At 41.4% G+C, this 27328-nt stretch overlaps 1 protein-coding gene and 1 long non-coding RNA gene across 2 annotated transcripts in view; one reads left to right on the top strand and one right to left on the bottom strand.

The window, feature by feature from the left end:
- LOC143660238 (uncharacterized) overlaps positions 1-27328 on the bottom strand; it is a 67973-nt gene that overhangs the window by 33648 nt on the left and 6997 nt on the right. The gene's annotated exons all lie outside the window — the stretch shown is intronic.
- Positions 10445-15383, top strand: FFAR2 (free fatty acid receptor 2). Its single transcript, XM_077132122.1, has 3 exons — positions 10445-10552; positions 10968-11044; positions 11571-15383. Exon 3 carries the CDS (start codon positions 11578-11580, stop codon positions 12565-12567), a length of 990 nt encoding a protein of 329 aa, XP_076988237.1. The 5' UTR covers positions 10445-10552; positions 10968-11044; positions 11571-11577; the 3' UTR covers positions 12568-15383.

Genomic DNA, 27328 nt, shown 5'->3' with positions numbered 1-27328 from the left:
TGGGTTCAAATCCAAACTCTGCTGTTTCCTAGATGAACCTAGAGGATCTAATGATTAAATGATATTTATATTATATTATATATTATCATATGTATTATAATACAATATATATTATAATGCAATGTGTCAATATACATTACATATATTATATTATTATAATAACTGCTCAGGAAGGCAATTATTTAACCTCCCTGAGACTCAATCCTTCTTCTGTAAAACAGGTATTAAAAAAAAAAGGACTCTAAAATCCAACCCTTTTTTATGGCCACAATAAATATTTAATCCTAGAGGTATTTTTGTTGTCCCTATTTGCCATTCAAGATTTGCATAAGTTTTGTACTTTCCCCTATTTCCTTACCAACAGAACCCCAGTTTGGTCAGATTGGCAAAGTCCCTAATTAATATTCACTTGCCCAGACCCTCTTGCACCTAGGAATGGTCGTGAGATAACAGCGCTGGCCAATGAGAAATATGAAAAAGTCTCCTAGGTAGGGCTTCTAGAAAAGCTTATTTCTTTGATTTAAAAGGGGGTAGATAAAAAAATAATAATAAAATAAAAGGGGTAAATCCAGCTCACAAGTGTCTTTGGCCCTCTTTCTTCCCTGCCCACCCCACTCCCACTCCCATTTTTCTACCCAGAACGTCAATGTTTCTTATGATCATGAAGCAAAAGCCAAAATCTAAGGTTGGTGGAGCAGGAAGCTAAAAGGAGACTGGGTTGTGAGGACTGCCTTGGACTGCCTAGTTCCTACTGTTACATGAGAAAAATAAACCTCCCATGTGGTTAAGCTTCTGTTATGTAAGTTTTCAAGCCAGTTAGTTTTACACATGACAAAGACTTCTAGAGTTAAAGGGGGCTTCCTGGTGATAATTCACTGTGGCTTTATATCACAGCAGAGCAAGGGCCCAAGAGAAAAAAGGGGAGCTCAACGACACCTCCAAAACTAAGACTCCATCTGAATGTTCCCATTCCATTTTCTCTTGATAAGTCTTTACTGCTCACTACGGGATCTGAATCTTCTAGCAATGGAAAGGGCTGGTGGAGGAAGATTCAATGTGAAGAGGATCTTGGTTCATAAAAACTGTTCTGCGAGCTAGTCTTTAAGTATTACATCAACTGCATCACTGTTTCTCAATCTATTTTTAACCAACTCCTGCTTTTGACAAATACTGTGCAGTTTGTATTAAGAAAACCCGGGCTTTCCACCCTCCTGGAAAATTTCCAAGCATCTTCAAAACATGTGTACTACCCCCACCAGGAAAGTTTTGAAACACCCTTCCCATCCTTTTTGAGAATCGGTGGTCTAAACTAAATTTCCTAAGATTTCGCAAACAGGTCAGAAACCCTGGTAACTTCAGTGATAAAACAACAAGCCATATATGTGACAGAAGTAGGTGATGGGATGGAAGCAGGGAGAAGGTTGGGCTGGGAAAAGGAACATGGAACATGCAGGCTTGCTCCAATTCAGCTCACCTTTCACAGGATCAGCCAGCACATGACTGTAGGCACATTCAATTTACTCAGGGAATTTGTACTACTTCAACTTCCAGAAACTCTACTGCCTCTCACTTGTGGCTAAGGTTCCACACTGAGAGGCAGCCCAAGGGGATAAACTGCCCTTTCCAAGAGTGGCAAGAGTTAGGCAGAGCTAACCCGTGATATGACCTAGAAACTACGTCTGGGGGCCAAGGAGGGTAGGGAAGTTTCTTAGCCCTGTTTCTGGTCTGAAAATCTGCTCTGCATGGACAGCAGATGGAGAAAGGGGGTTCAGAGAGGAAGGAAATGGTCAGAAACTCTCTTTAGAATTCCAGTAATAAAGGAACCATTCTCCTCCCAAGTTCTTATTTCTGTTTTGCAATCAAATCCAGATCCTCATAAACATCTATAGAAACCATAAAAGCTAAAAAAAACACAAACAACCAAACCAAAAAAAAAAAAAAAACCCACGAGTAAATTTGGTAAAAGAGGAATGGCCAACGGTATCTTTCCTCTATTCCATGTTTATCCAAAACGTTTAGAGATGAAGAGGGAGGGAGCATTGAGAAAGATCACATCTGGGATGTGGGGCTGAGCAGGAACTACAACAATAAAAAGGCCGAGAGATGTGTGGATCCTGGAAGACAGGTTGAAGGTCACCCCTTAGTCCTGGGGAAAGAGTGGAGGCTCCGGCAGGAAGTCTAGTAACCCCTGCAGACACTTGCCTCGAGAAGCAGATGAATGACCTATCCACTCATTAGTATCCTCCTCTGCTGGATGTATAGGACCTTCAGGGTCTGCTAAGGCAGTTGACATTAACTCCAACCTTCCCAATACACTAAGGAACAAAATTTAGTGGTGAAGACCATGGACTCTAGAGCCAGACTGCCTAGTCCAAGTTCAGAGTGCAGCTCTTCCACTCCACACAGTAACACCTCAATTTCCTCATCTGTAAAATGGAGATGATGAATGTGCCAACCAAAGAAATTGTTTTAAGAATTAAATGAGTTCATCTCTGTAAACTCTTAGCATAGCACCTGGCACAGTGTCATCAAACAGGCAATAAATGTTGTCTGGTGTTACTAGTTTCCCATGGCTGCTGTAATAAGTCACCACAAACGTGGAGACTTAAAACATCAGAAATTTATTCTGACACAGTTCTAGAGGCCAAAATCAAGGTGTCAGCAGGTTCAGTCAGAAGGAATGATACCTACAGAGATGTCAGCCCACTCCAACACAATGGTCAGGGTTGTCAGCAAAAGCATGACTCACACAGGTTCTGATAGAAAGATGTTTTTTTTTCATTCATACACAGAAGAGATAGAGCAAATCCAACTTTATTAGTTACTGTCAGTCCCCCACAGCAAGCGAGTCTCAATCTGTGGCCGACCAGGGCATCCCTCTCTTGTGTTTGTGTGCTGTAGCAGAGGAACCTCACTCCCTCCCTACCAGGGAAAGATATACCACTGGGGTGTGAGCTTGATGTTATTATAAAACGTGCCCACCAGAGCTAGGCTGCTTACACATACTTGGGGCAACAGAGGAAGGAATGTATTGGTAGGCCTCTTATCTGTTAAGAGATGCTGTTGATCCCACTAGGCTGACATACCTGTTCTAGAGCACAAGATGTATTTGGAGATCCCAGAGAAAGGCGGCCAACCACACCAGGACTGTCCCCTACCACATGGAGGCCCTCAAGGAGAATCCATTTCTTGCCTCTTTCAGCTTCTAGTCGCTGCAGACATTCCTTGGTTTATGGCCACGTGATGCCAATCTCTGCTTCCATGGTCACACTGCCTCCTCCTCTACTGTCTCTCTGAGCTCTTACTATGCCTCCCTCTTACAAAAACACTGGCATTTACATTAAGGGCCAACCCAGATAATCCTCATCTCAAGACTCTTTATTTAATCACATCTGCAAAGTCCTTTATTTTTTGCCATATAAGTAACAGTCACAGATTCCAGGGATTAGGACACAGATTATCTTTTGGGGACCAATATTCAGCCTACTGCACCTGATATTACCAACCAGGAATGGAATCTGCTTAATAGATGGACAGAGAGTAAAAGAAGGAAGATCTCCATAGTGAGAGATTGAGGTATAGTCAGTAGCAGATGATGTGGGTGGCAAAACCCATGGAAGGCAACCACTGAAGTCAGCAGAGAGGAGGCCTGGAGAACACTTGAGGTTTTAGCCTTGAGCTGCTCCTTTCTATTTCTCTTCTTCAAAAGTGTACCAGCAAAATATGTATATTTATTCATTTATTTATTCCAAAATATATATATATATTCCATATATATATGGAACTATTGAACTTTCCCCATCTGGGAAGACCCGGGTACCCTCTCAACCATTGGGAACTCTCAGGAAAATGTTCCAGGTCCTTGATTTTGAAGCTTGTCTTTATGAAAATTGTTTCTGTGGAGGAGAAGCTAAGACTGTCCATGCGAGTTCTTAATAGTGGTTTTTTTGCTGCCCATATGTGGCCTCTCTCTCTCTAGGCCGAACTCTGCAAGGAAAGTCATTGCACTCCTTCCCTGCATGGGATATGACTGTCAGGGGTGAAAGTCTCTCTAGTGGTGTGGGGTGTGGCTTCTGGGAATGAGTCTGGTCCTGGCACCATGGGATTGACTAAACCTTCAGGACCAAGGGGAGGAAAAGAGGCATTAAAAGATGACTAATAAAATAAGGCCTCAGTGGTCAAGAGTGATCAAATGGAGTCAAGGGCTACTCTGAAGGCAACTCTTATGCAAGCTTCAACTAGACAGTGCTGGTTACCATGGTTTGCTAAACCCCAACCAGCATCACACCTGTTGACTCTTGAGAACACCTAAGGATCAAACTGAGAATCCCTGAGAAAGGTTTCACGCACTAAGTTTGCTTTCCTGAAACCTATAATCCCCTGAGGGTTCCTAGGTCAGATAAATCCTGAAGCCGAGGGGGACCGGCCTCTCCAAGATTATCAGTTAATTACATCTCCCTATCCTTTAGTGTCAACACCCCTTCTCAACACCCCTTCTCAACATGAAAAAGTCAGAATGGGCGTTACCCAGGAATCCCTATAGATTTGGAGAAGGATCAGGGGAGAAAGAGGAGATATAACAGAAAGAATAGGATTTAACAAACAAGTATGACTGATAAATCACTATGTTAATATTCCATCTAGCCTCCAGCGTTTAGGAGCAGCTAGAAGGAAAAAGCTGAGGTGGTGGAATAGTAGCCAGTGACAAACTCTGGGATCTGTTTGTTCTATAACTACTTGTTGAAGTGTGCTTTGAAACTTACTGCTTTTTTTAAGTCTTTGTATATACGTTATATTTTACACTAAAAAACGTAAAAAATAAAATAAAAGTGCACCAGTCTTAAGGATGGGTTATACAAAGGCTACAGAATTGGAGAACACCACTATTGGAATAATGGAGGAAAAAACAGAGACATGGCAACTCAGAGGAGATGCCCTGGGGGAGGAGACGTCATCTTCACAGAAAACCGAATTTCTCTCACCAGACCCTGGCAGAGGTTTAAAAAGAAGGGTACATAAATGGAAGAAGAGTGAAAAGGAGAGCAACGTATATCTCAAATCCAGTTTGGATGTACTGATCCAAAATGATCTTCTCTCTCATGCCTCAGAAGTGTTCCATTTCTCTCTGGAGTCCTGCAGTTCTTTATTTATTGTTATTTATTTAAAGTTATGTACCCCAAGTCCCAGGTGATCCCCTCCACCTCCATGGCTACTGTCACCCTCCACCCTATCCATGCCATCATCAATCCTTCCTAAATAACTGCAGTGTACTTCCAGCTAGACTCTCTGCTTCCAACTTTGTCCCTCTAGAGACCATTCTTCATACAGCAGCCAGCATGATCTAAAATCATGAATCACATCATGTCACTCAAATCTTATGGCCCATAAATGGCTTCCCACTGCTAAAGAATGTAATCCAGCTCCTTACTGAGATCTCATCTCTCACTCAAATCACCCTGCTCCCACGTTTCAACCACACAGGCTTTTCCATTCCCTGCCCCCCCCCACACACACACAAAGGTGCTTTCTGCCTTGCACTTGCAATTTCCTCTGCCTCGAGCATTCTTTTACCCAGACTTCATCTGGTTCCTTCTCAAGGTTCAGGTGTCAGCTCAGCTGTAACTTCAGATGGCTTCCCTGACCCCTGTAAAGAAGCCCAAATCACACCCTGATCAATCTCCCTCCCCTATCACCTTGCTTCATTTCCTTTGTAATGTTTATCACTGCTACATTCATATTTACTTGCTTCTTATCTCCCTTCACTAGAATATAACCTCCCTCTCTGAATGTGGGGCCACATCTGCTTTTTTTACAGTAATATCCCCAGTGCCTAGCACAGATGTTGGCACATCCTAGGGACTTGATATGTATTGCTGAATGAATGAATGATGGAAAGTAATATATCTTTCTTTATAGCTGGTGCCACTAGTGGTGAAATCCTGCCTTCATCTTCATTTAAAAATATTTTATATCTATATCTTCCCCACATTTGCTCTGCAGGATCTATATAATAAAGAGATATTCGCCTCAATTATCAATCCTAACCATAAAGTGTCTTGTGGATCCCAGCAAAGGTGTTGGGAGTACCTTGATCCATAAGAGAGTTCTCAAGTGATTGCTGGCTGGGATTTCTTATCAGGTCCCAGAAGAAGATAAAATGAAGCATCTAAGGACAATTAACTCTAAGCTTTTGAAACCTGACTTCTCTCCCTCCTAATTCTTCCATTTATCCATCCATTCATCATCTAAGAAATAGTTACCAAGTGTCTAATATGTGCTGAGATCTATGCCAGGCCCTGGAGAGAAACTCCACCATTCCCTGCCTTCATGGGGCCTGGTCTCATGGTGAGGGGGAAGGGCATTAAGCAGATAGTCACACAAATAAGTGTATTATAATAAACTCAGATACATGCTTTAAAGTGAAAGGAAAAGGTGTTATGAGAGCAAAAAACAATGAGAAAATGAAATATTTCAAAAATTAGATTTACAATAGCAATAGAAATACTTAGGAATCAATTCAAGAAAAGACATGCAAAACCACTGTGTTGTGAACTACCAGCACTGCTGAGGGCAATTAAAGACCTAAGTAAATGGAGAGACACATGTTCATAGATTAGAAGACTCAACATTGATACAGTTTCAACGTGGTCTCAAATTTATTTATCTATGGATTCAGCGTGGTCTCAAACAAAATGCCAGGAGGATTTTTTGTAGAAATTGATTCTAACATTTTTAAGGAAATGCAAATAACCTAGAATAACCAAAGCTATTTTAGAAAAGAAGAACAAAAATGGGAATTTCAACCACCTGATTTCAAAATATTATAAAATGATCAAGACTACGTGGAAATGGTGAAAGGAAAGACAGAGAGATCACTAGAATGAAATAGCCAGTCAAGGAACAGACTCACGCATATACAATCAACTGATTTTGGTGGAGGTGCCAAGGCAATTCAACTGGAAAAGGAACAAATGGTGCTAGAACATCACATTAATTTAAGTGACTATCAACCCTTATGTCACATCATGCACAAAAATTAACCCGAAATAGTTTATAGGCTTAAATGTAAAAATAAATCTATACTATTCTTAGAAGAAAACACAGAAGAATAACTGTGCCTCTTACATTCTGTAAGATTTCTTAGAACATAAAAGCACAAACCATAAAATACAAAATTGATAAACTGGACATTTATCAAAATTTAAAACTTTCAATTCCTCAAAAGACAATTAAGAAAATGAGAAGACAAGTCATAGCTGGGAGAAAATGTTTATAATGCATAAATCTGACAAAGGATTTGTATCTAAATATAATCAAGAACTCAGTAATATGAAAATAGATCAATTTTTTTTAAAGGGCAAAAATTTTAACACACACTTCACAGAAGAAAATATACAAATGGCCAATAAGCATATGAAAAGATGTTCAATATCAAGAGTCATCAGGGAAATGTAGATTAAAACCACAGTGGAGGTACCACCACACACTCATTAGAATGGCTCAAACTTCACAGTAGCAAATACCAAGTACTGATGAGAATGTGGAACAACTAGAAATTTCATCCACTGCTGGTAAGAATGCAAAATGGTACAATCACTTTTGGAAAACCAGCAGTTTCTTAAAGTTCACCAAAATTTACCATACAACTATATCAATAGACTCCTAGGTAGTTGCCCAAGAGAACTGAAAGCATATATTCACACAAAGACCAAAACAAGAAAGTTCATCTTTTTCATCAAAACCTGAAGAAAAAAATTAAACCAAACCAAATCCATCAATGGGTGAATAGATAAGGACAATATGAAATATACGTGGATTGGATTACTTACTGTTCAGCAATAGAAAAGATGCTTTGAAAACTTACAACTAAGTCTAGGAGCCAGGGAAGGCTCTCTTAAGGAAGGAAGTGAATACCTGAAAGAATACCAGAAATTAACTGGGAGGCTGGAGTGGGTGGTTAGAAATAAAGAAAATTTCAGGCAGAGGCTGACCCTAAGGCCAGAAGGAAACATGGCTCATACACAGACCAAAAGATGGTCTTACTTGGAGAGCAAGTAGGAAGAAGAGTGATATGAGCTAAAGCTGGGAGTTGGCAAGGGCCATGTTAGGCAGGGACTTATGGGCCTTTTATGGGTTTATTATTTTTCCTAAGAGAAATGAGAAATTTCTGAAAGGGCTTTAAACAAGAGGGTGACATACTAGACTGGCATTTTTAAGAAGATCACATTAACTACAGCATGGAGCACTGAGTGTTGAGTGTGTGAATGTCTGTGAGGAAGTTGATCAGGGCTTCTGCTGAGAACTTGGTGAGAGATGAGGGTGACTTGCCCTGAGATGGGATGGTGAAGACGGAGAAAGATGAGTGGGTTCAACAGGTATTGGGGAAGAATGTTAGACTGTATCCTGGAAATAAGGAAGAAGGCTCTCCAACATTTACAGGGTGAGAAGGAAAGGTAAGTCAGCAAAGGAAACTGAGACGTGACCAAGGGAAAGGGGAAAATCAGAAGAACCTGACTTATCAAGCTCACAAAAAAAAGAATGTTTCAAGAAAAAGTGTGTGAAAAACTGTGTTGAACTGCTAATAAAATACAATTTAAAAATTCCACTGGATTTAGCAACTTAGAGGTCACTGCCAACTTTAGGAAGAGGAAAAATCCAGATTGGAGTGGACGGAGGAGGGACAGAAATAAAGAAGTGGCGAAAGTGATTATATGTAACTTTAGATCATGGATCCAATTTCCTTTTATAACTAGTTGGGTTATAATGATGATGAAACTGAATTTGGAGGAGGTTGTGAAAGATAACACTTTTGTGAAAGCTTTTACCCATTTGAATCAGCCTGAAAGGTTGCATTTCCTTTTCCTGTGACATAAGGGAACATCATGAATCATGAGTTCAAAAGTCTTCTTTATTGCAGTAACTTCATTTCCAAGGAAAGCTGTGACCATGGGGGAGGGGATTTAGTTGGGGTATCTTTAAAATAGATGACACACTACAGTGGCAAGAAAAAGGTATGCAGTGGGGGAAGAAGGACAGATAAGAATAAAGAAGCAATTCTATCCTGCAGCCCCTGTTTTCCAGATCCTCATAATATTTACAGAAAATTATAAAAGAAAAATGACACAAATAAATTTGGTAGTATGCAACGGAAAATGGTCTCTTCTTTCATTTCCCTGTTTATCTGCAAAGTGCTTACACAGGCTAGGGGAAGCAGGTGAACAAAAAGACAGAACTTGGTTCTAAGGGAAAGTAAAGATGAAGAAAAAGAAAAGCTAAATATCAAGATACCTGGACCTGGGATTCTAGGCCACACAAGTAATGAATGAATTAATGCCTGAATGAGCAAGCAAACAAACAAGAAGGAAAAGATATATCCTGGGAAAGGAAAGAGATTCTGTGAGCAGGGATCAGGCCATAGATAATAAAACTAAGACCGATTCCCTAGGTTAGGATGAAAATGTATTCTAACCGTCCTTGTTTCTTCAAGTTTCCAAAGGACTTTGTGGAGCTTCTAGCACTACTGTGCCCAATCCGCAGCTACACAGGTCAGAGAAGGAAAACAGTGACAGAAAACAAGAGTGGTTCAGAGGTGGGTTCCTAGGCCACAGGGAGAGAAAAGATATGGCGGAAAGGAATGGAGCTTAAGAACCCACTTCCCCATAAAGGGCAACATGAGCACATCAGGCCTCCTGAACTCCCGACACTTTCCCTAGTAAAGTGACACGTCTGTGCCCTGAACCTCTGGATATCTTCCCAAGTGGCTCACTCTCTGTTAAGGTGGCCTACAGGCTTGAGAGGCAGGACCACCTGTAAGCCCCTCCAAAAGTGCCAAGCCTTGGCCTGTACGGTTTATATATGCAATATCATTTACTCCTCATAGCAATCCTGGGGGTGAGTATTGCTGTCCTCACTCTACTGAAAAGGAAACTTGAGGAAATTGGTCTGCATATCACTGCATGGACTAAGATCTGAACCCACATCTGCCTGACTCCAAATTCCTCACTATTGCCACTGTAACCAGATGCAGGCTTGGAGACAAGAACCTGTTTCCACTGAGGGGCTGAAACTTGTGGGGGGCAGAGGGCAGGAGACCATATAGAGGGTAGAAAATTGAAGAATAAAAAGTGGTAGGAAGGCTCTTCTCTGAGAATGAGTAGAATTATAGAAGACATCACCTGGAAAAAAGATGACAAGATGTTGTGACTTGGCAAGTGAAAAAAAAAAACACCTGGGTTTAATCCAGATTCAGGAACTAGGGAAAGAAATTTGGGGGTTGGAAGTCAGGGAAAAGAGCTACAGGAGGGAGGATAAAGAGGGCAGAACCCCTTTCTTTGGGTTTAAGAAAAGAGAGCCCTTAGTTACTGACCTCCCCTCTCTGGTCATGTGACCAGTGCTGGTATAAAAGCTTTCAACCAGCCAGGTTCTCTACATTTTTATTCCTGTGTGAAATGTGTGGTAGCAGTGGCTAAAACTCTGCTCCTCTTTCACAGAGGTTTACGGACTTTCCTCCAGGACCAATCCCAAGAAGCCACCTATCAGGAGCCAAGACAAGGCAAGACAGTTAGCTTAGTGTGTGTGCACTGGGCAATACCGGGCTTAGAATTCAAGGGGAGGGTGTCGGGGTTTGAGGGAAGTCTATCAGGAACTGAAATGCCAGGCTATGGGAGCTACTGTGGGGCCAAAGAAACAAGGACAGGGAGATCACCCTGGAGAGAGGGTGGAGGGGCAAGACTGTGTGGGTAGCAAGGATTAAAAAACCAAGTGAAAACTAAGTCACCCCCTTAAGAAGAGGAGTTCTTCAGTTTATAGTCAAAGCACCAGCTCAGGTGGTAGTTACTACCCAGGGGCTTTTCTGAATATTTCTCTAAAGTGCTTTGGGGACAAGCTCAAAGTGATAGTGCTGGCTCACCCTTCCTCCCCTCCCATCCCTTCCTTAAGCTTCATTAGCTTCCCCTTTTTCAACCCAGACCCAGAGTCCAGTGTTGCACTGGGGTGACAGAAGTGGAGGAGAGTCTGTTTTCTACAACAGGAGAAGAAGAACGAGGTAGGGAGATGGGTTGGGGGGCTGGGCACCTGATTCCTGGGAGTGATGCAGGTCCCGTGATGAGGCGGCAGTGGGTGCACGGTGTCTGGGTCCTCACAACCCTGGTTATCCTGAGAGAGGCATCCTGCAGCTCTCTCTTCGACACAAAGACGCTTGCCTTTTATCTCTAGGAGGTCTTGACTGAGAAAGGGACTTAAGTAAAGTTGAACACTGTGAACACAGAAACTTCCTGTATCTGTGAGGGTAGGAGGAGAAAGGCTGGGGAAACCAGAGGGGGAATTCCCTTGGGAAGCCAGGGGTTGGTCTCCCCCAGAGAGCGTGATGGCTAAGATAATAACTACTGCCTAATATCCCGCCCAAGGCAAAGTCAATAATTGCTCTGGGCAGCTCCGGCAGGTGGTGTGAGCAAGCAGCGGTGGGAGTAGCAAGCCTTGACTTGGGAAGGGGAGAGTGCCAGGGCGGATGTTCACACCCTGAACTGTGCTGTGAGTGGGGTCTCCTCACCCTGCCCTTTCCCACCCTCTAGGATCAATATGCTGGGTTGGCGCAGCTCCTTAATCCTCACGGCCTACATCATCATCTTTCTCACTGGTCTCCCTGCCAACCTCCTGGCACTACGGGCCTTCTTGCAGCGTGTCCGCCAGCCCCAACCTGCACCCATCCACATCCTCCTGCTCAGCCTGACGCTGGCAGACCTCCTGCTGCTGCTGCTGCTGCCCTTCAAAATCATCGAGGCCGCATGGGACTTCCACTGGTATCTGCCTGATCTCCTCTGTGCCCTCACTGGCTTCGGCTTCTACAGCAGCATCTACTGCAGCACGTGGCTTCTGGCGGGCATCAGCATTGAGCGCTACCTGGGAGTGGCTTTCCCTGTGCAGTACAAGCTCTCCCGCCGGCCTGTGTATGGAGTGATTGCTGCTGTCATCGCCTGGATCATGTCCTTTGGACACTGCACCATCGTAATCATTGTTCAGTACTTGAACTCAACTGAGAGTGCCCAAAATACGAACAAAATGACCTGCTACAAGAACTTCACCAAAGAGCAGCAGGATGTGGTGCTTCCTGTGCGGCTGGAGCTGTGCCTTTTCCTCTTCGTGGTCCCCATGGTGGTCACCATCTTCTGCTACTGGCGCTTCGTGTGGATCATGCTCACCCAGCCCCACGTGGGGGCCCAGAGGCGGCGTCGAGCTGTAGGGCTGGCTGTTGTGACACTTCTCAATTTCTTTGTGTGCTTTGGGCCTTACAACGTCTCTCACCTAGTGGGGTTTCACTACAAGGAAAGCCCCGAGTGGCGGGCAGAAGCTGTGGTATTCAGTTCACTCAATGCCAGTCTGGACCCGCTGCTTTTCTATTTCTCTTCTTCAGCTGTGCGCAGAGCCTTTGGAAAAGGGCTGCAGGTGCTTCGGAATCGGGGCTCCTCCCTACTGGGACGCAGAGGCAGAGACCCTGCAGAGGTGACGAGTGGGGACAGGGGTGTGAGCCAAGGGGAGGGAGTGCCAAGTTCAGATTTCACCACAGACTAGTGATTCTCCTGGGCCTTTGGAGGCATGCTGAGTTTCAGTTTACAGGTGAGAAGAAAGAAGCATGAGGGTCTGGGAATTCTCAGACCCAATCCATGACTGGGACTTTGTTGTAAGATACATCCAGATTTGTAAAAATCTCTCGCCAGCTTGGTATCCATTCCTGACGGAACTTCCCTCCCCAAAGGGGCACAGTTCAATGGCCAAAGAAGAAATAGTTAGGTTTAAAAGCACTATCAGACAGGCTTCGGAGGCAGGTTAGCTAGTTTGAATTCAGTCCTTGCCAGGCAGTTGGTAGTCCTAAGGTAATCTTGCAACAAGCTTAGAAACAACACCAGACACTGGTCCAGCTGCTGGTGCTGGCAAGAAGTCAATGAGAAGGAGATGAAAGAGAAATACTAAATGTGGTCAAAGAAGATTCAGAAAGGTTTTGAGGCAAGGAAGGTTCCGAGCTCTAAAGGCAGATGGTGTCTTCAACCTCTAATGGACTGGGTTTGCATTGTATTGTTATGACCTGTGCTTTGCAAGCATGCTGCAGTCATTTTCACTTGTGGATCCTGTCTCCCTGACAAAGCCAGGAGGTCTAGGTCATGTTTTCTTCCTCCTCAGCATCCCGACTGGCCAGATCCCAGCTTGGTTGTCAGTCAACATTGACTAGCAAGGGAAAAGACAATGAAGGGGGGTATAGCAAATTGAAAAGAAAGATTATAAAATGCTGAAGTAGTGTCCACAATTTTTGTAACATTTCTGTAAACACAGGGCAAAAATAGGATAGAGAGCCAAGACCAAGAAGCAAAGGGAGAAGGTTGTACATTTGAAACTACAGAAAAATGCTAAGATGAAGGTGTAATAAGAGTGAAATAAATGAAGGTACCAAAGGAATCCTGTTTAGAGTAATGAATAGAGAAGTGAGATTTAGAAAGAGAATGTGGGGGTGAGTCCCAACTCAAACTTATCAATCTATTACATGGGCTAAAATCATATTACCCTCCTGCTCAAAAACCTGTCAAGTTCCCCTCTCATCTGTCATACTAAGTCAAAATTCTTCCTCCCAGAAATTCCTGTCATATCATTTCATTACCTGCTTTGTGTTTTCTCTCCCTTCCCAATTCCACCTGCCTAACTGATTTCTCCACAATAAGGACTCCTCTCTAATTGAGTTAACTGACCCTCCAGCCCCAAGTCTAAGATGTACAACCCAGGTTCTACATCAGGATACTTAAAGGTCTAAAGAACTTGGCCTCCAAAAAGTTCTGGCCTTCGTCCCTGCTCCTAAGAGGTTACCCCTATATTCTTTATATCCTCAGAACTTCCCAAGTGATAGCATAGTCTTTGTTGTTCAAGCTGTGCCTTGACCACACCTGATATTTATGCTAAATAGATGACAAGGTGGGGCCATCCACTGGGCAGTCTTAGGGAAGGGGACTAACCATGTGATTAGAGGGGTGGAGCTTTGAACCACTAATATCAGCCCAACCTCCAGGGAGAGGGGCTGGAGATTGAGTTCAACCAACTGGACACTGTTCAGTCATGTCCACATACTGAAACCCCAATAAAACTCTGGTTTTCCTGACTGGTAACACACATCAGTGTGCCAGGAGGGTGATGCACACTCTCCTAGGAGAGGACACAGAAACTTTGCAATGACATCTATTCTTTTTGCTCCTTCTGGTTTATATCCTTTCACCTACAATAAAATTATCATCTGTATCATTTTTAACCTGATTCTGAGTCATTATAGAGAATTCTCAAACCTGAGGGATGGTGGGAAGTCCGGAATTTGTAGCCAGTTAGTCAGAAACGAGGATGACCCTGGGAACCTCTGGATTTGTGACTATGTCTGAAGTCATGGCCATCTTGTGGGGAATGTGTCCTTAACCTGTGAAGTCTGACCTAACTCCAGGTAGTGTCAAAATTGCATTAAAATAGAACACCGCCTCAAACTTACTGACTCAGAATCTCTGGGGGTGGGGCCTCAACAGGTGAACTTTAAAAGGCTCCCCAAGCAACTAAAGAGACAATGATAATTAAATGCAACACATGATCCTGCAAAGGATCTAATAAAGGAGGACCAAAGGCTCAAAAGAACATTATTGGGACATACAAAAAAAGTGGAAAAGAGACAAGCTTTATATCAATGTTAAACTTCTTAAACTTGGTAACTACACTTAAGGGTGTTACATAAGTGAATAACCTTGTTCTTAAGAAATGTACATGGCAGTTGTTTTAGTTTCCTAACTGTTGCAAACAAATACCATACAATCCGTCGGCTTAGCAACAGGAATTTATTGGCTCACCATTTCAGAGGCTAGGAGGATTGCTTTCTCTCTGGGTCAGTATCTTCTCGCTGGCTGGCAATCTTTGGGGTTCCTTGGCTTCTCTATTGCATGACAATGCACATGGCAGCATTTTCTCTTTTCTCTTCAGGGTTCCATTGACTTCTGGCTTCTGGCTGTTTCCCATGGCTTCGCTCTCCACCTGGCTTTCACTTTGCTTATAAAAGACGTCAATCTGTATTAAAGCCCACCATGATTCAACTGGGCCACTCCTTACCTGAAGTAACATCTTCAAGAGATCTTAGTTACAATGGTCCATACCACCAGAACACAGACCAAGTCCAAGAACATGTCCAAACTGGGGTATGCAATTCGATCTGCCAAAGCAGTATTACGTGTTCAAGGAGCATGATGTTTACAACTTATACTCAAGTATTCAGAAAATGTTTTGATAGACATTTGATAGGTGAAATGATGTGGCAAAATGTTAATACTGGTGGCTCTGGATATCTGCGGGGTAGGGGTATGTTGGAGTTCTCTGTATGGGGTTTGCATTACTTTTGTAACTGCCTGTAAGTTTTAAAGTATTTCAAATTAAAAAAAAATTTTTTTAAGGCTCCCCAGGTGATTTCAGAGTCAGGAATCCTCCCTAGTCCAGGGGCCCATCTATCCAAGAAATTATTCTTCAGAGAAACCTTTTCTGCTTATACTTCTCCTCTCACCACAACCCCATACTCCCCAATCTTCTAATCACTTGCTTCTTTCTCTCTTGTTAAATCCCCATTCAACAATGTGAAGGAGTTCTCGAACAAAGGTCCATGGGAAGAGCACTCTGGAAACAAGAACTGCTAATGCAATGGCCATGAGGAAGGAGAAAACCTAACCACTGCCAGGCTAGAGAAAAGAACTGAAAAGGGCTAAAAGAGTGGTCTGCAAACTTAAGTATGTATGAGAATTACTGAGAGGTTTGTTAAACCATAGATTGCTTCAGAAACAGAAGGTCTAGGGTGGGACCCAAGAGTTTGCATTTCTATAGAGTTCTGAGGTGATGCTGCTGCTGCTGATCCAGAGACAGACCTGCTGGGCAGGAAAACTGTGAACTGAGAAGAAAGTGATAGACAATGAGGTCAAGGAAGTCAGCAGGGAGCAGATCATGCAAAGCCTCTTAGGCCACAGAAAGGAGTTTGGATTTTATTCTAAGAGCTGCGGAAACCATTAGAGAGTTCTAAGTGAGGGAGTGGCATGATCTGACTTTCATTTTTAAAAGCTCTTTCTGGCAGCTGTGCCTACCAGAAGGGAGTCAGTTGTTAGGATCAAGGAGCAATGTGAATGACAGAGGACTGGGCAAATGATGCAGGGTTCTCCTGTGGCTAGTAGATTTCTAAAAGTGGGAACCATTTCCTCTTTCATTAGAATCACAGGTCCAAGGACCAAAGAGCCAGGAGGGGGCCTTACAAGTCATCATGCATCTGCTTGGCAAATGAATGTCCCCAGTGATGTGCTGGACAAGGTTTCATAACCAGCTTTTGGTGGTGGGGGATAAAGGGGAGATCTTGAGTTGTAGCATGTGCCAATTTATGTGGTATATATACTGCCACCTTGTCCAATTTCTGCCAATATGAAGACACAGAGCAGGGGGATGGTAAGATACTACCAATCAAGGCAGTAGGATGCAGCTCAAGCACAAAACAGCACATTTGCTCAAGTGGTAGACAGGTCATATACTACTTAATGGAACTTGATCTTTCCCTGGCTTCAATGGTACAGAGCTCATGCATAGAGCTTTTCACCCAGTGAACACTACCTACATGTGATTGGCTGGACCCAACCCAAGAGGATCTGGGTGGCTGGTTAAATTGCTGGGCTCCTCTGACCCCCTTGTGACAGATGGGTAAACAGAAATAATAGTGCCTGGTTAATGAATAACATAGACCACAGCCTAGAGCTGCTACCAGGAAATGGGAGTGAGGGGAGCTGAGTCTGCCTGACCTGGGGTCCCAACAAGCAGGAAAGGGGAACCTGGATTGACTATTTCACTTCCCCTTTCTGGAAAAGATGCTCTTACACCCCTTCCTCAAAATTCTCATCTGACCACACAACCAGAGCTCATATGGGTTCACATATCATGTGGCTTTGTGGTGACCACTGTGGTCCAACAAGGTAGGGTTGGAAGTGGAGAGGAAAACCATAGCTAGGAGTCCAATTCCACTCCTGAAAACTTACCTGCATCTTATTTCCAGGCCTCTACTTCCATTCTCTCATCTTTCTTTCTCTACCTCCTGTGGTTACATACTTTCACACCATTTTTTTCTTTTCATTATTTTCCCTAGTCACAGGAAATGAGGACATTTCTCATCAGCAAATTGCACATTTGACCAGGAAATTGGGCCAAATATCTCTAAGTCCTCAGAAGCAATAGTCCAGTAACCCACTTGGCAAAAGATTTGACGGTCTGGTAAGCTGGAAGATGTGTGAATAAGTGGTGGGGGTGGGGAGCCACTTCTGTAAATGCAGGTCACCATCACCTGGATACCTGCAGCTGACCCAGGGAGGGGTGAGTCGCAGCTTCTGATAATCTCAGATTCCTTCTTCCCAGACATTGTTCCCTGCCATCTGTCAGTCCAAGCTATAATCAGCCTGAAGGAAACAGGAAGGTAAATAGACTGCTCCAAAATCTAGACGATTTCAATAAAAAAACCCACACATGTGGATAGCAATCCAGAGTTGTCTAAAGTGCCCTAGCAAACACTATGGCATGAGACTTTCCACAGGTGTAGGCATTTGTTCATCCACACACGTTTACTGAAGTCTTCTGTGTCAGGCAGTATTCTAGCTACTGAAGATCCAGGAGCGAACAAAAGGACTAGACCCCTGTTTTCCAGCAGCTCACATACCAGTGGGAGAGGCAGACAGGGAGACCAATGAACGAGACTTTGTGGGACAGTGCTAAGTACTATGAAGACAAAAAAAAAAAAAAAACTGAATCAAGGGAGAGCTTATGAATGTGGGAAGGAGGGTGGATTTAAAAGAGTGGCTTGGGAAGGCCTCTCTCAAGTGACATTTGAGCTGCAACAGAATGACAAGAAATCATGCACGCCAAGAACTGGGGAAGAATGTTTCAGGAAAAGATTTCAAGCTAAGTGCAAGGCTCGAACAAACTGAGTTTGTACAAGGAACAGAAAGAAGGCCAAGATGGCTGGGGCTCAGTGACAGCTGGAGTAGGCAAGTGGCAAATCATAATAAGGCTCAAATATGCAAAAAGCACAAGAGATATCCTCTCCCTATTTAACAGCAAGAAAACTGAGGCTCAGAGATGTGAAGTGATGCACACAGCCCAGATCAAGATGGTCTCCTGACCATCTCCCTCTCTCCTTTTTTCCCTCTTTCACTTTTTCCTTCTCATCCTCTCTCTCTCTCTCTCTCTCTCTCTCTCTCTCTCTCTCTCTCTCTCCACATTGAGGAACAGAAAAGAGGACAGGAAATGTGATTCATGTGATGTGTGACTGTTCAGTACAGAGGTTGGAGAGTGAACACTAAGGTTCTGAGAAAAGAAAGAATGCAGGACGAGGCACCTGAGTCCTGAGAGAAGAGTGGAAACCATCAAGGAGCCTTGGATTCTGGGGAGGAGTCATGGCTGGGGAGAGGCAGGATACCTAGGTCCTAAGAAATGAAGGCCAAGGAGGGAGCCAAGAGCCGTCCCATGCTGCCCCAAGGTTCCCTAGCCTGGAACAGAAACGGAGGTTTTGTAAGGACAATTTGTGGAGTAGGGGGAATCTTTAGAAAGCCTCCACCCAATGATTCTCCCTGGCTGCACTTCTGACTCACCTGGGGAGCTTCTAAAAATGCCAGTGCTTGGGCATTTTATTTTTTACAAGTTCTCTAGGTGCTTGCGAAGGACAGTGAGGATGGAGAATCACTGTATCTAGTCCTGGTTCTCCACAGGACCAGCCCAAGAGGCCTTCAGGGAGGGAGCATAGCGTCCTGGCTCAGTTCAGTATAACTCAAGCTTTTGGTGCTTTAGTTTTCTCACTGAAAAATGTGGATAATGGTATCTACATCATCTGGTTATTATGAGAATTAATACATATGAGGCACTCAAAGCAAAGTGTATATCCTAAAGATACTAAATAAGTATTTGTTCAATTGAAATTTTTAAAAAAATATAATCAGATTTATGTCACTCTTCCACTTAAAGGAAGGCTTCTCATGGCCCTCAGAATAAAATCTCAAGCTCTCCCTATAGCCAACAAGGCCCTGCATGACCTGGCACCTAACCATCTGCACAAGCTCATCTTTTACTTACAGCTTCCCTCCCAGGTCTCCCCACCTCCACCCCACCTACTCACTTCATTCTGCCTCTTTGTACAAACAACTTTCTAAGTTCGTTCTTGGCTCAGGACTTTTGCACTTGCTATTCTCTTTCCCTGAAACCTCTTCCTCCAGATTCTCGCTGACTGTTTCCTCATCTTTCTAATTTCATCTGCTCAGAGGCCTTTCCCCTCAACTCCATCTAAAGTGGCCCAGTCTGACCCTCTCACCCGCATTATCCTGAGTTACTGATCTCATTGCATTTATTACTCTCTGATATAATCTTTTTTTGTTTTACTACTATTATTATTATTGCATGGGCAGGCACTGGGAATCGAACCTGGGTCTCTGGCGTGACAGGTGAGAACTCTGCCTGCTGAGCCACCGTGGCCCGCCCTGTTTTATTATTTTTATAAAAGTTACACATGCACATAGTTTAATAAGTTAAATTGTTTACTGTGAAAAATAGTGTCCCTCATCCTATCCCCCTACCATAGTCACCCCTCCCCAGTGGACAAATACTTTTATCTCTTTTCAACTAAATATTTATACTTTCACGTCTTCAAGGAATTTGCTTATTTTACTACGGTTCATTGTTCAATATTGGATTTTATCTATTAACATCTCCCATGCAGATGAGAAAATAGCTCTCTTTCCTTTCCCAATGCATATAGCATACAGCAGCCTTCTACCATGTATCTTCCTGACATACTTACATCATAATTATGTTAGAATAATATTCAGTGTTTACATTATTGTGACTATGTAAAGGTTATTCACAGTCCAGCTCTACAGTAAATCACGATAACTTTTCCTATCTTGCACAACTTTTCCCCCACCACCTGGAATTAATAATTGCCTTATTTTGTCATTTGCTTACTTTTCTACGCACTTATCACTAACTCAACACCAACTCTTTGCTATTTGTATAATTTCCTCTAAAGACTTTCAGAGGTGTTAGGTGGACACAGATTGCATTTTTCTGAAGAAATCTCTCCTGGAGTTCTCTGACCTGCTCCATTCCGGACTGGTGGTAGTTGATGCCAGGTGAACAGCTGGCCCTGGGAGCTCTCAGGAGCCCCAATCCTTCTTTGCTCTTGTCTTTCTCTTCCTACTTTTAATCCTCTAGCAACTTCTTCAGGAAGTATATGTTTTGAGACTCTGCATATCAGAAAATATTTTTATTCTACTCTCACACTTAATTGATACTTGCTTTGTGTGGAAATCCAAATTGGAAATCACTTTCCTTCAGAATTTTAAAAGCATTTATATATTGCCTTCTAGATTCCAGTCTTGTTGAAAATTCCCAAGACATTCTGATTCCCAATTCTTCATTCATGGCTTTTTCCCTCTCTGGAAGCTTATAGGGTCCTTACCTTTCTCCCAAGTATTCTAAAATTTTGTCCACCATGCTAAGCACTCAATGGACTCTTTCAATCTGCAAAATAATACCCTTGGTTTGGGGACTTTCTCTTGAAACATTTTGCGATGATTTCTGTGCCCTTATTTTCCTCCTTTCTTTTGTAGCTCCTATTATTTGAGGGATACTGGCCCTCCTTGACTGGCCCTTGAATTTTCTCTTCTCTTCCAACTTCCATCTCTCCAACATTTTGCTCTATATTCTGGGTGATTTCCTCAAGTTTATCTTCTAGCCTTTCTACTGAAGTTTTGTTTTTGCTATCACTTTAAATTTCCAAGCACTGTTTGTTATTCCTTTTGTGCATGGTTGAATCAGAAAAGCCTATTTTTTAAATCCAATCCTGTGGGGACAGATCTGTTGTTGGGTGGGACCTTTTGATTAGGTTGTTTTCATGGAGATGTTAACCCACCCACCATTCAAGGTGGGTCTTAATTCACTTGGAATCCTTTAAGGGAGAGACATTTTGGAGACAGCTCAGAACTGAGAAAAGCTAAGACAGAAAGAAAATGCCCAAAGAGACATTTTGGAGAGAAGGCCCAGCAAACATTACCATGTGACTTCCCCTATGACAGCTGAACCCTGGATACCCAACAGCCTTTCCTCTAAGAAAGTATCCTCTTGATAGTGCCTTAATTTGGACATTTTCACAATATAATATACTATAATATATTAGTATATTATTAGTATTAATATAATATACTATAACTTATAATTCAATAAATCCACAATGTAAAAGTCAATCCATTTCTGATCGCCAAAAGATGGGAACAAACCAAATGTCCATCAACAGATGAGTGAACCAACAAAATGTGGTAAATACATGTGATGGAATATTATGAAGCACTAAGACAAAATGACCTTCTGAACTACATGACAAGATGGATGAGCTTTGAGGACATAATGCTGAGTGAAGTTAGCCAGAAACAAAGGGACAGACACTGTATGATTCCACTTTTACAACCAGCATAAAAGTATAATCAGAGGCTTATAATACAGAATATATGGGACTTAGACATACATAGAAGCTAGAGATGGGTGAACCATTAGCTAATGAGGTTGAACGCCAATGTAAGGGTAAAGATAGTAGTAAAGGTGGTTCTCTCGTGGGTCTATAAGTAATATTACCATATTGAAGATGAACAAGATTGAAAAGGGTCATATAGACCTATGTGTCCCATTGATTAACACTAGAAATATGAATTAGCTCTTGCAAGAATTACTTCAAAGATATAACTTTTTGTATAAAGACTGTTTAAGCCCAGAGGACAGGGGAAAACTGTTATTGCATGCTATGAGCTATATTCAAAAGGAAACCATCAGCTCTACCACAGCAACAGCAGAGGTAAATAATGGGGGGAGGGACAAGAGTTAAGAGGAGATTTAGATTTCCTTTTTGGTGAGGGTGTGTTTATTGGTTTTCTGTCTCTTGGGAACAATGAAATTATCTACAATTGAGAATGTTGATGGACTGTGGACTTTGGGCCCTCTACATGATGCCCAATGAATGCAGGTGGCTGAAGGATGCACTGACAGAGAAGTAGATTGGCGAATGATGGTGTATACTTATGAACAAAGGTTATGCTGCTATAAAAAGAAACAAAGTCGTGAGGCAAGCAGTGATGTCAAAGAACATGTGGGACATTTGGTGAGACAAATAAGCCAGAAACAAAAGAACAAGAATGGTATGGTCACCTTTAGAAAATGCTTATAAGAAAACAGGGGCCTAGATTGTAAACTTTTATAGCAGACACATTAAGTCCAGAGTGTTGATTATTATTTCTGGATTTTGAGAGGCTATTTTATATATATAACCTGATATTCAGAGACAAGAATGAAGCCAAACAAGTTGGGGTTAAAGTAATTCAGAACATAGGGGTAAGGAAGACAGTGTCTATATTTTAGAACCACACATACTCCTTGAGACCAATGGAAGAAAGGTTTATTTGGTCTGGAACTGAAATTTTCTGTAGTGCATAATCTAATTCAACCTATCTGTATAGCTCATTTGAACACTTGAAACACAGGGAGCACAGAATAATAAAAAGGTCCTTTAATCCTGAATAGACTATTGTAATGCCTGGATACATCCTAGAGTATATTAAGTAGATAATCAAAAAGTATTGGCAATGTCCCCTGAGGGATGGAAGAAAATATGGAACTATTAAACCTTACCATCAGGGAATCCCCTGATACTGTGTCAAACTTTAGGAACACCCAAATCAATATACCATACCCTAGATCAAGAGGCTTACTCTTGTGAAGCTTATTTAGGTATTGGAGAAGCTTAGACTACCTGTAGGCATGCCTAAGAGTATTTCTGGAGGACCTCTTTTGTTGCTCAGATGTGACCTCAGTCTCTCTAATCCCAGCTCTGCAAGTTAAATCATTGCCTTCCCCTTTACGTGGGACATAACATCCAGGGGTGAAAGTCTCCTTGCTGACGTGGAGGATGACTCCCAGGGATTAATCCAGACCTGACACCTTGGGATCAACAATTCCATCCTGACCAAAAGGCAGAAAAGAAGTATAGTTAATAAAGTATCAGTGGCAGAGAGAGAGTGGCAGGTAGTAGGAGTCGAGAGGCTACTCTGTAGGTTGCTCTTACACAAGCTTCAGTTAGACCTTGCTTGCTATCATAATCTGCCAACTCCTAACCACGACCATTCCAGCCAATCCTAAAAAACACCTAGGCCAATATCTAAAATTCCACAAGGGTTCCAGGCACTAGAGTAACTTTCCAGAAACCTACAACTTCCAGATGGATCCCTGGTCCCGATAAATCCTGAAACCTAGCTTAGCCTCTCCAGAACATCAGATAGCTCCATCTCCGTACCCCATATTAGTGACAGACCCTTCCAATACGAAAAATTTAGAATTGCCATAGCCCATACACCCCTAAAGAGAGGGATGAAAAGATCAAAGGTGATGGTATAGTTATATGGAGAAGATAGGATTTAACAAATGAATGTGAATGCTGAATCACTAAATTGATATCTCTTTTAATCTCCAGTATTTTAGGGCAGCTAGAAGTAAATTGAAAATTGTGGAATTGTAACCCATGTCAAACTCTGAAATATGTTCTACAACTAATTGTGGTGCTAAGCATTGAAATTTGTAGCTTTTTTGTATATATGTTATTTTTCACAAAAAAAAGAAGGAAAAAAAGTCGATTGTTATGCAAAAATATATTTAAGCCCTCTAGCCTCCTATATTCTGGAGCAGCAAGAAAGAAAAATACGAGAGGATCCTATGACAAACCATGACAGAGAGCCCATGACAAACTCTAGGATCTGTCCTGTAACCACTTGTTGAAGAGTGCTTTGAAAACTTCTTGTTATTTCTTTGTTTTGTATATATGTTATATTAAACAATAAAAAAAGCTTAAAATTTTTTTTAAAAATTCATGGGATGCAGCAAAGGCAGTGTTAACAGGGAAATCTATTGCCTTAAATGTCTACATTAAAAACAAAGAAAGAGCAAAAATTTACAGATTAACTATTGACTTTGAAGAACTTATGCACCAAGCCAGACTGTTGCAGTATCTTAAAGCACCCAGAAGTAAAAACCTAAAATTGTGGGATTGTAACCCATATCAAACTCTGAAATCTGTTCTACAACTAATTGTTGTGCTGTGCTTTGAAATTTATTACTTTTTTGTATATATGTTATTTTGCACAAAAAAGAAAAAAAGTCAATTGTGAACAATAAATAAAATAACAATAAAAAATTTTTTAAAATATTTATTCCTTTTAGCCTCCTATATTCTGGAGCAGCTAAAAGGAAACATCTGAGAGAATGGTATAGTAGCCCATGACAAACTCTAGGATCTGTCCTAAAACTACTGAAGTGTGCTTTGAAAACTATTGCTTTTATCAGTCTTTGCTTTGCATATATGTTATATTATACAATTAAAAAAAAGTTTTAAAAAAGAAGAAAGAGCAAAAATTGAGGAATTAACTGTTCACTTCAAAGAACTAGAGAAAGAATAGCAAACTAACCCTAAAGCAAACAAAAGGAAACAAATAATGAAGATTAGAGCAGAAATAAATGAAACTGAGAACATGAAAACAAGAGAGAAAATAAAGATAAGCAGAAGTTGGTTCTTTGAGAAAATCAATAAAATTGAAGGACCCTTACTAAGCTGACAAAAAAAGGAGGGGGGAGGTGGGGAGAGAAGGTAAATATGGGAGAGGAGACATAACCACCGACCTTGCAGAAATAAACGAGGTAATGAGAGGATACTGTGAGCAACTATATGTTAATAAACTAGACAATGTAGATGAAATGGAAAACTTCCTAGGAAGGCATGAACAACCAATATTGACTCAAGAAGAAATAGATGACCCCAACAAACCAATCAAAAGTAAACAGATTGAATCAGTCATCAAGAAGCTCCCAAAAAAGAAAAGTCCAGGACCAGATGGCTTCACAGGTGAAGTCTACCAAGCAGGCAAGAAAGAATTAGTATCAAATCTGTTTAAACTCTTCAAAAAAATTGAATGAGAGAGAAAGCTACCTAATTCATTCTATGAAGCCAACATCACCCTAATACCAAAGCCAAACAAAGATACTGCAAGAAATTAAAATTACAGACCAACCTCTCTAATGAATATAGATGCAAAAATCCTCAGCAAAATACTTGCAAATTGAATCCAGTAGCACATTAAAAGAATCATCCACCATAACCAAGTGGGAGTTATTCCAGTCATGTAAGGCTGGTTCAACATCAGAAAATCAGTTAATATAATACACCATATCAACAAATCAAAGCAGAAAAAACACATGATCATCTCGATTGATGCAGAAAAAGGCATTTGACAAAAATTAACATCCTTTCTTGACAAAAACACTTCAAAGGATAGGAATAGAAGGGAACTTCCTCAATATGATAAAGGGAATATATGAAAATCCACAGTAAACATCATCCTCAATGGTGAAAGACTGAAAGCTTTTCCTCTAAGATCCGGAACAAGACAAGGAAGCCTACTATTACCATTGTTCTTCAACATTGTGCTGGAAGTTCTAGCCAGAGCAATTAGACAAGAAAAAGAATGAAAAGGCATCCAAATTGGAAAGGAAGAAGTAAAACACACTGTTTGCAGATGACATACTATATGTCAAAAATCCTGAAAAATCTACAGCAAAGCTACTAGAGCTAATAAATGAGTGCAGCAAAATGGCAGGGTATAAGATCAACACCCAAAAATCAGTAATGTTTCTATACACTAGTAATGAGCAATCTAAGGAAGAAATCAAGAAAAAATTCCATTTACAATAGCAACGAAAAGAATCAAATATTTAGCAATAAATTTAACTAAGGATACAAAAGATCTATACACGGAAAACTACAAAAATTGCTAAAATAAATCATGGAAGACCTAAATAAATAGAAGGGCATATCATGTTCATGGACTGGAAGGGTAAATATATTTAAGATGTCTATTCTACCCAAACTGATTTATAAATTCAATGCAATACCAATTAAAATCCCAAAAACCTACTTTGCAGAAATAGAAAAACCAATAACCAAATTTATTTGGAAGGGAAGGATGCCCTGGATAGCTAAAAAAAAAAATTGTTGAAAAAGAAAAATGAAGTGGAAGGTCTCATACTACCTGACTCTAAAGCATATTACAAAGCTACAGTGACCAAAACAGCATGATACTGACATACACTGACCAATGCAATCAAATTGAATGTTCAGAAATAGGCCCTCTCATCTATGGACAGCACCTTTGATAAGGCGGTCAAGCCAATTCACCTGGAACACAGCAGCCTCTTCGATAAATGGTGCTTGGAGAACTGGATATCCATAGCAAAAGAATGAAAGAAGATCCATATCTCACACCTTATACAAAAATTAACTCAAAATGGATCAAAGACTTAAACATCAGAGCTAATGCCATAAGGCTTTTAGAAGAAAATGTAGGGAAATATCTTACAAATCTTGTAATAGGAGGTGGTTTCCTATACCTTATACCTAAAGTCTGAGCATTGAAAAAAGAAATAGACAAATGGGAATGCCTCAAAATTAAACACTTTTGTGCATCAAAGAACTTCATGAAGAAAGTAAACAGGCAGCCTATGAGTGGGAGATGATACTTGGCAACCACATATCAAATAACAGTTTAGTATCCAGAATATATAAAGAAATTATTCAACTCATTTTAAAAACGGGCAAAAGACATGAACAGGCACTTCGCAGAAAAAAAAATACAAATGGTTAAAAGGCTCATGAAAAGAAGCTCAACTTCACTGGCTATTAGGGAAATGCATATCAAAATCATAATGATACATCATCTGACACTCACTAGAATGGCCATTATCAAAAAAAAAAAAGTGCTGGAGAGGATGTGGAGAAAGAGGTACACTTATCCACTGTTGGTGGGAATGTCAAATGGTACAACCGCTGTGGAAGGCAATTTGACAGTTCCTCAGGAAGCTAACTATAGAATTGCTATATGATCCAGCAATACCATTGCTAGGTATCTACTCAGAGGACATGAGGGCAAGGACACAAACGGACATTTGCACGCCAATATTTATAGCAGCATTATTTACAATTGCAAAGAGATGGAAACAGCCAAAATGTCCATCAACAGATAAGTGGCTAAATAAGCTGTGGTATATATATATATATATATATATACGATGGAATATTATGTAGCTGTAAGACAGAATAAAGTCATGAAGTATGTAACAACATGGGTGGGCCTTGAGGACATTATGCTCAGTGAGATTAGCCAGAAACAAAAAGACA

This window comes from Tamandua tetradactyla, chromosome 16, assembly GCF_023851605.1.
Source record: "Tamandua tetradactyla isolate mTamTet1 chromosome 16, mTamTet1.pri, whole genome shotgun sequence".
NCBI classification, from domain to species: Eukaryota; Metazoa; Chordata; class Mammalia; order Pilosa; family Myrmecophagidae; genus Tamandua; species Tamandua tetradactyla.
This window is presented reverse-complemented; position numbering and strand designations above follow the sequence as displayed.

Bases quoted from the DNA above. Each gene is read 5' to 3' on its own strand.
- FFAR2 (XM_077132122.1), top strand. From the start codon at position 11,578: ATGCTGGGTTGGCGCAGCTCCTTAATCCTCACGGCCTACATCATCATC.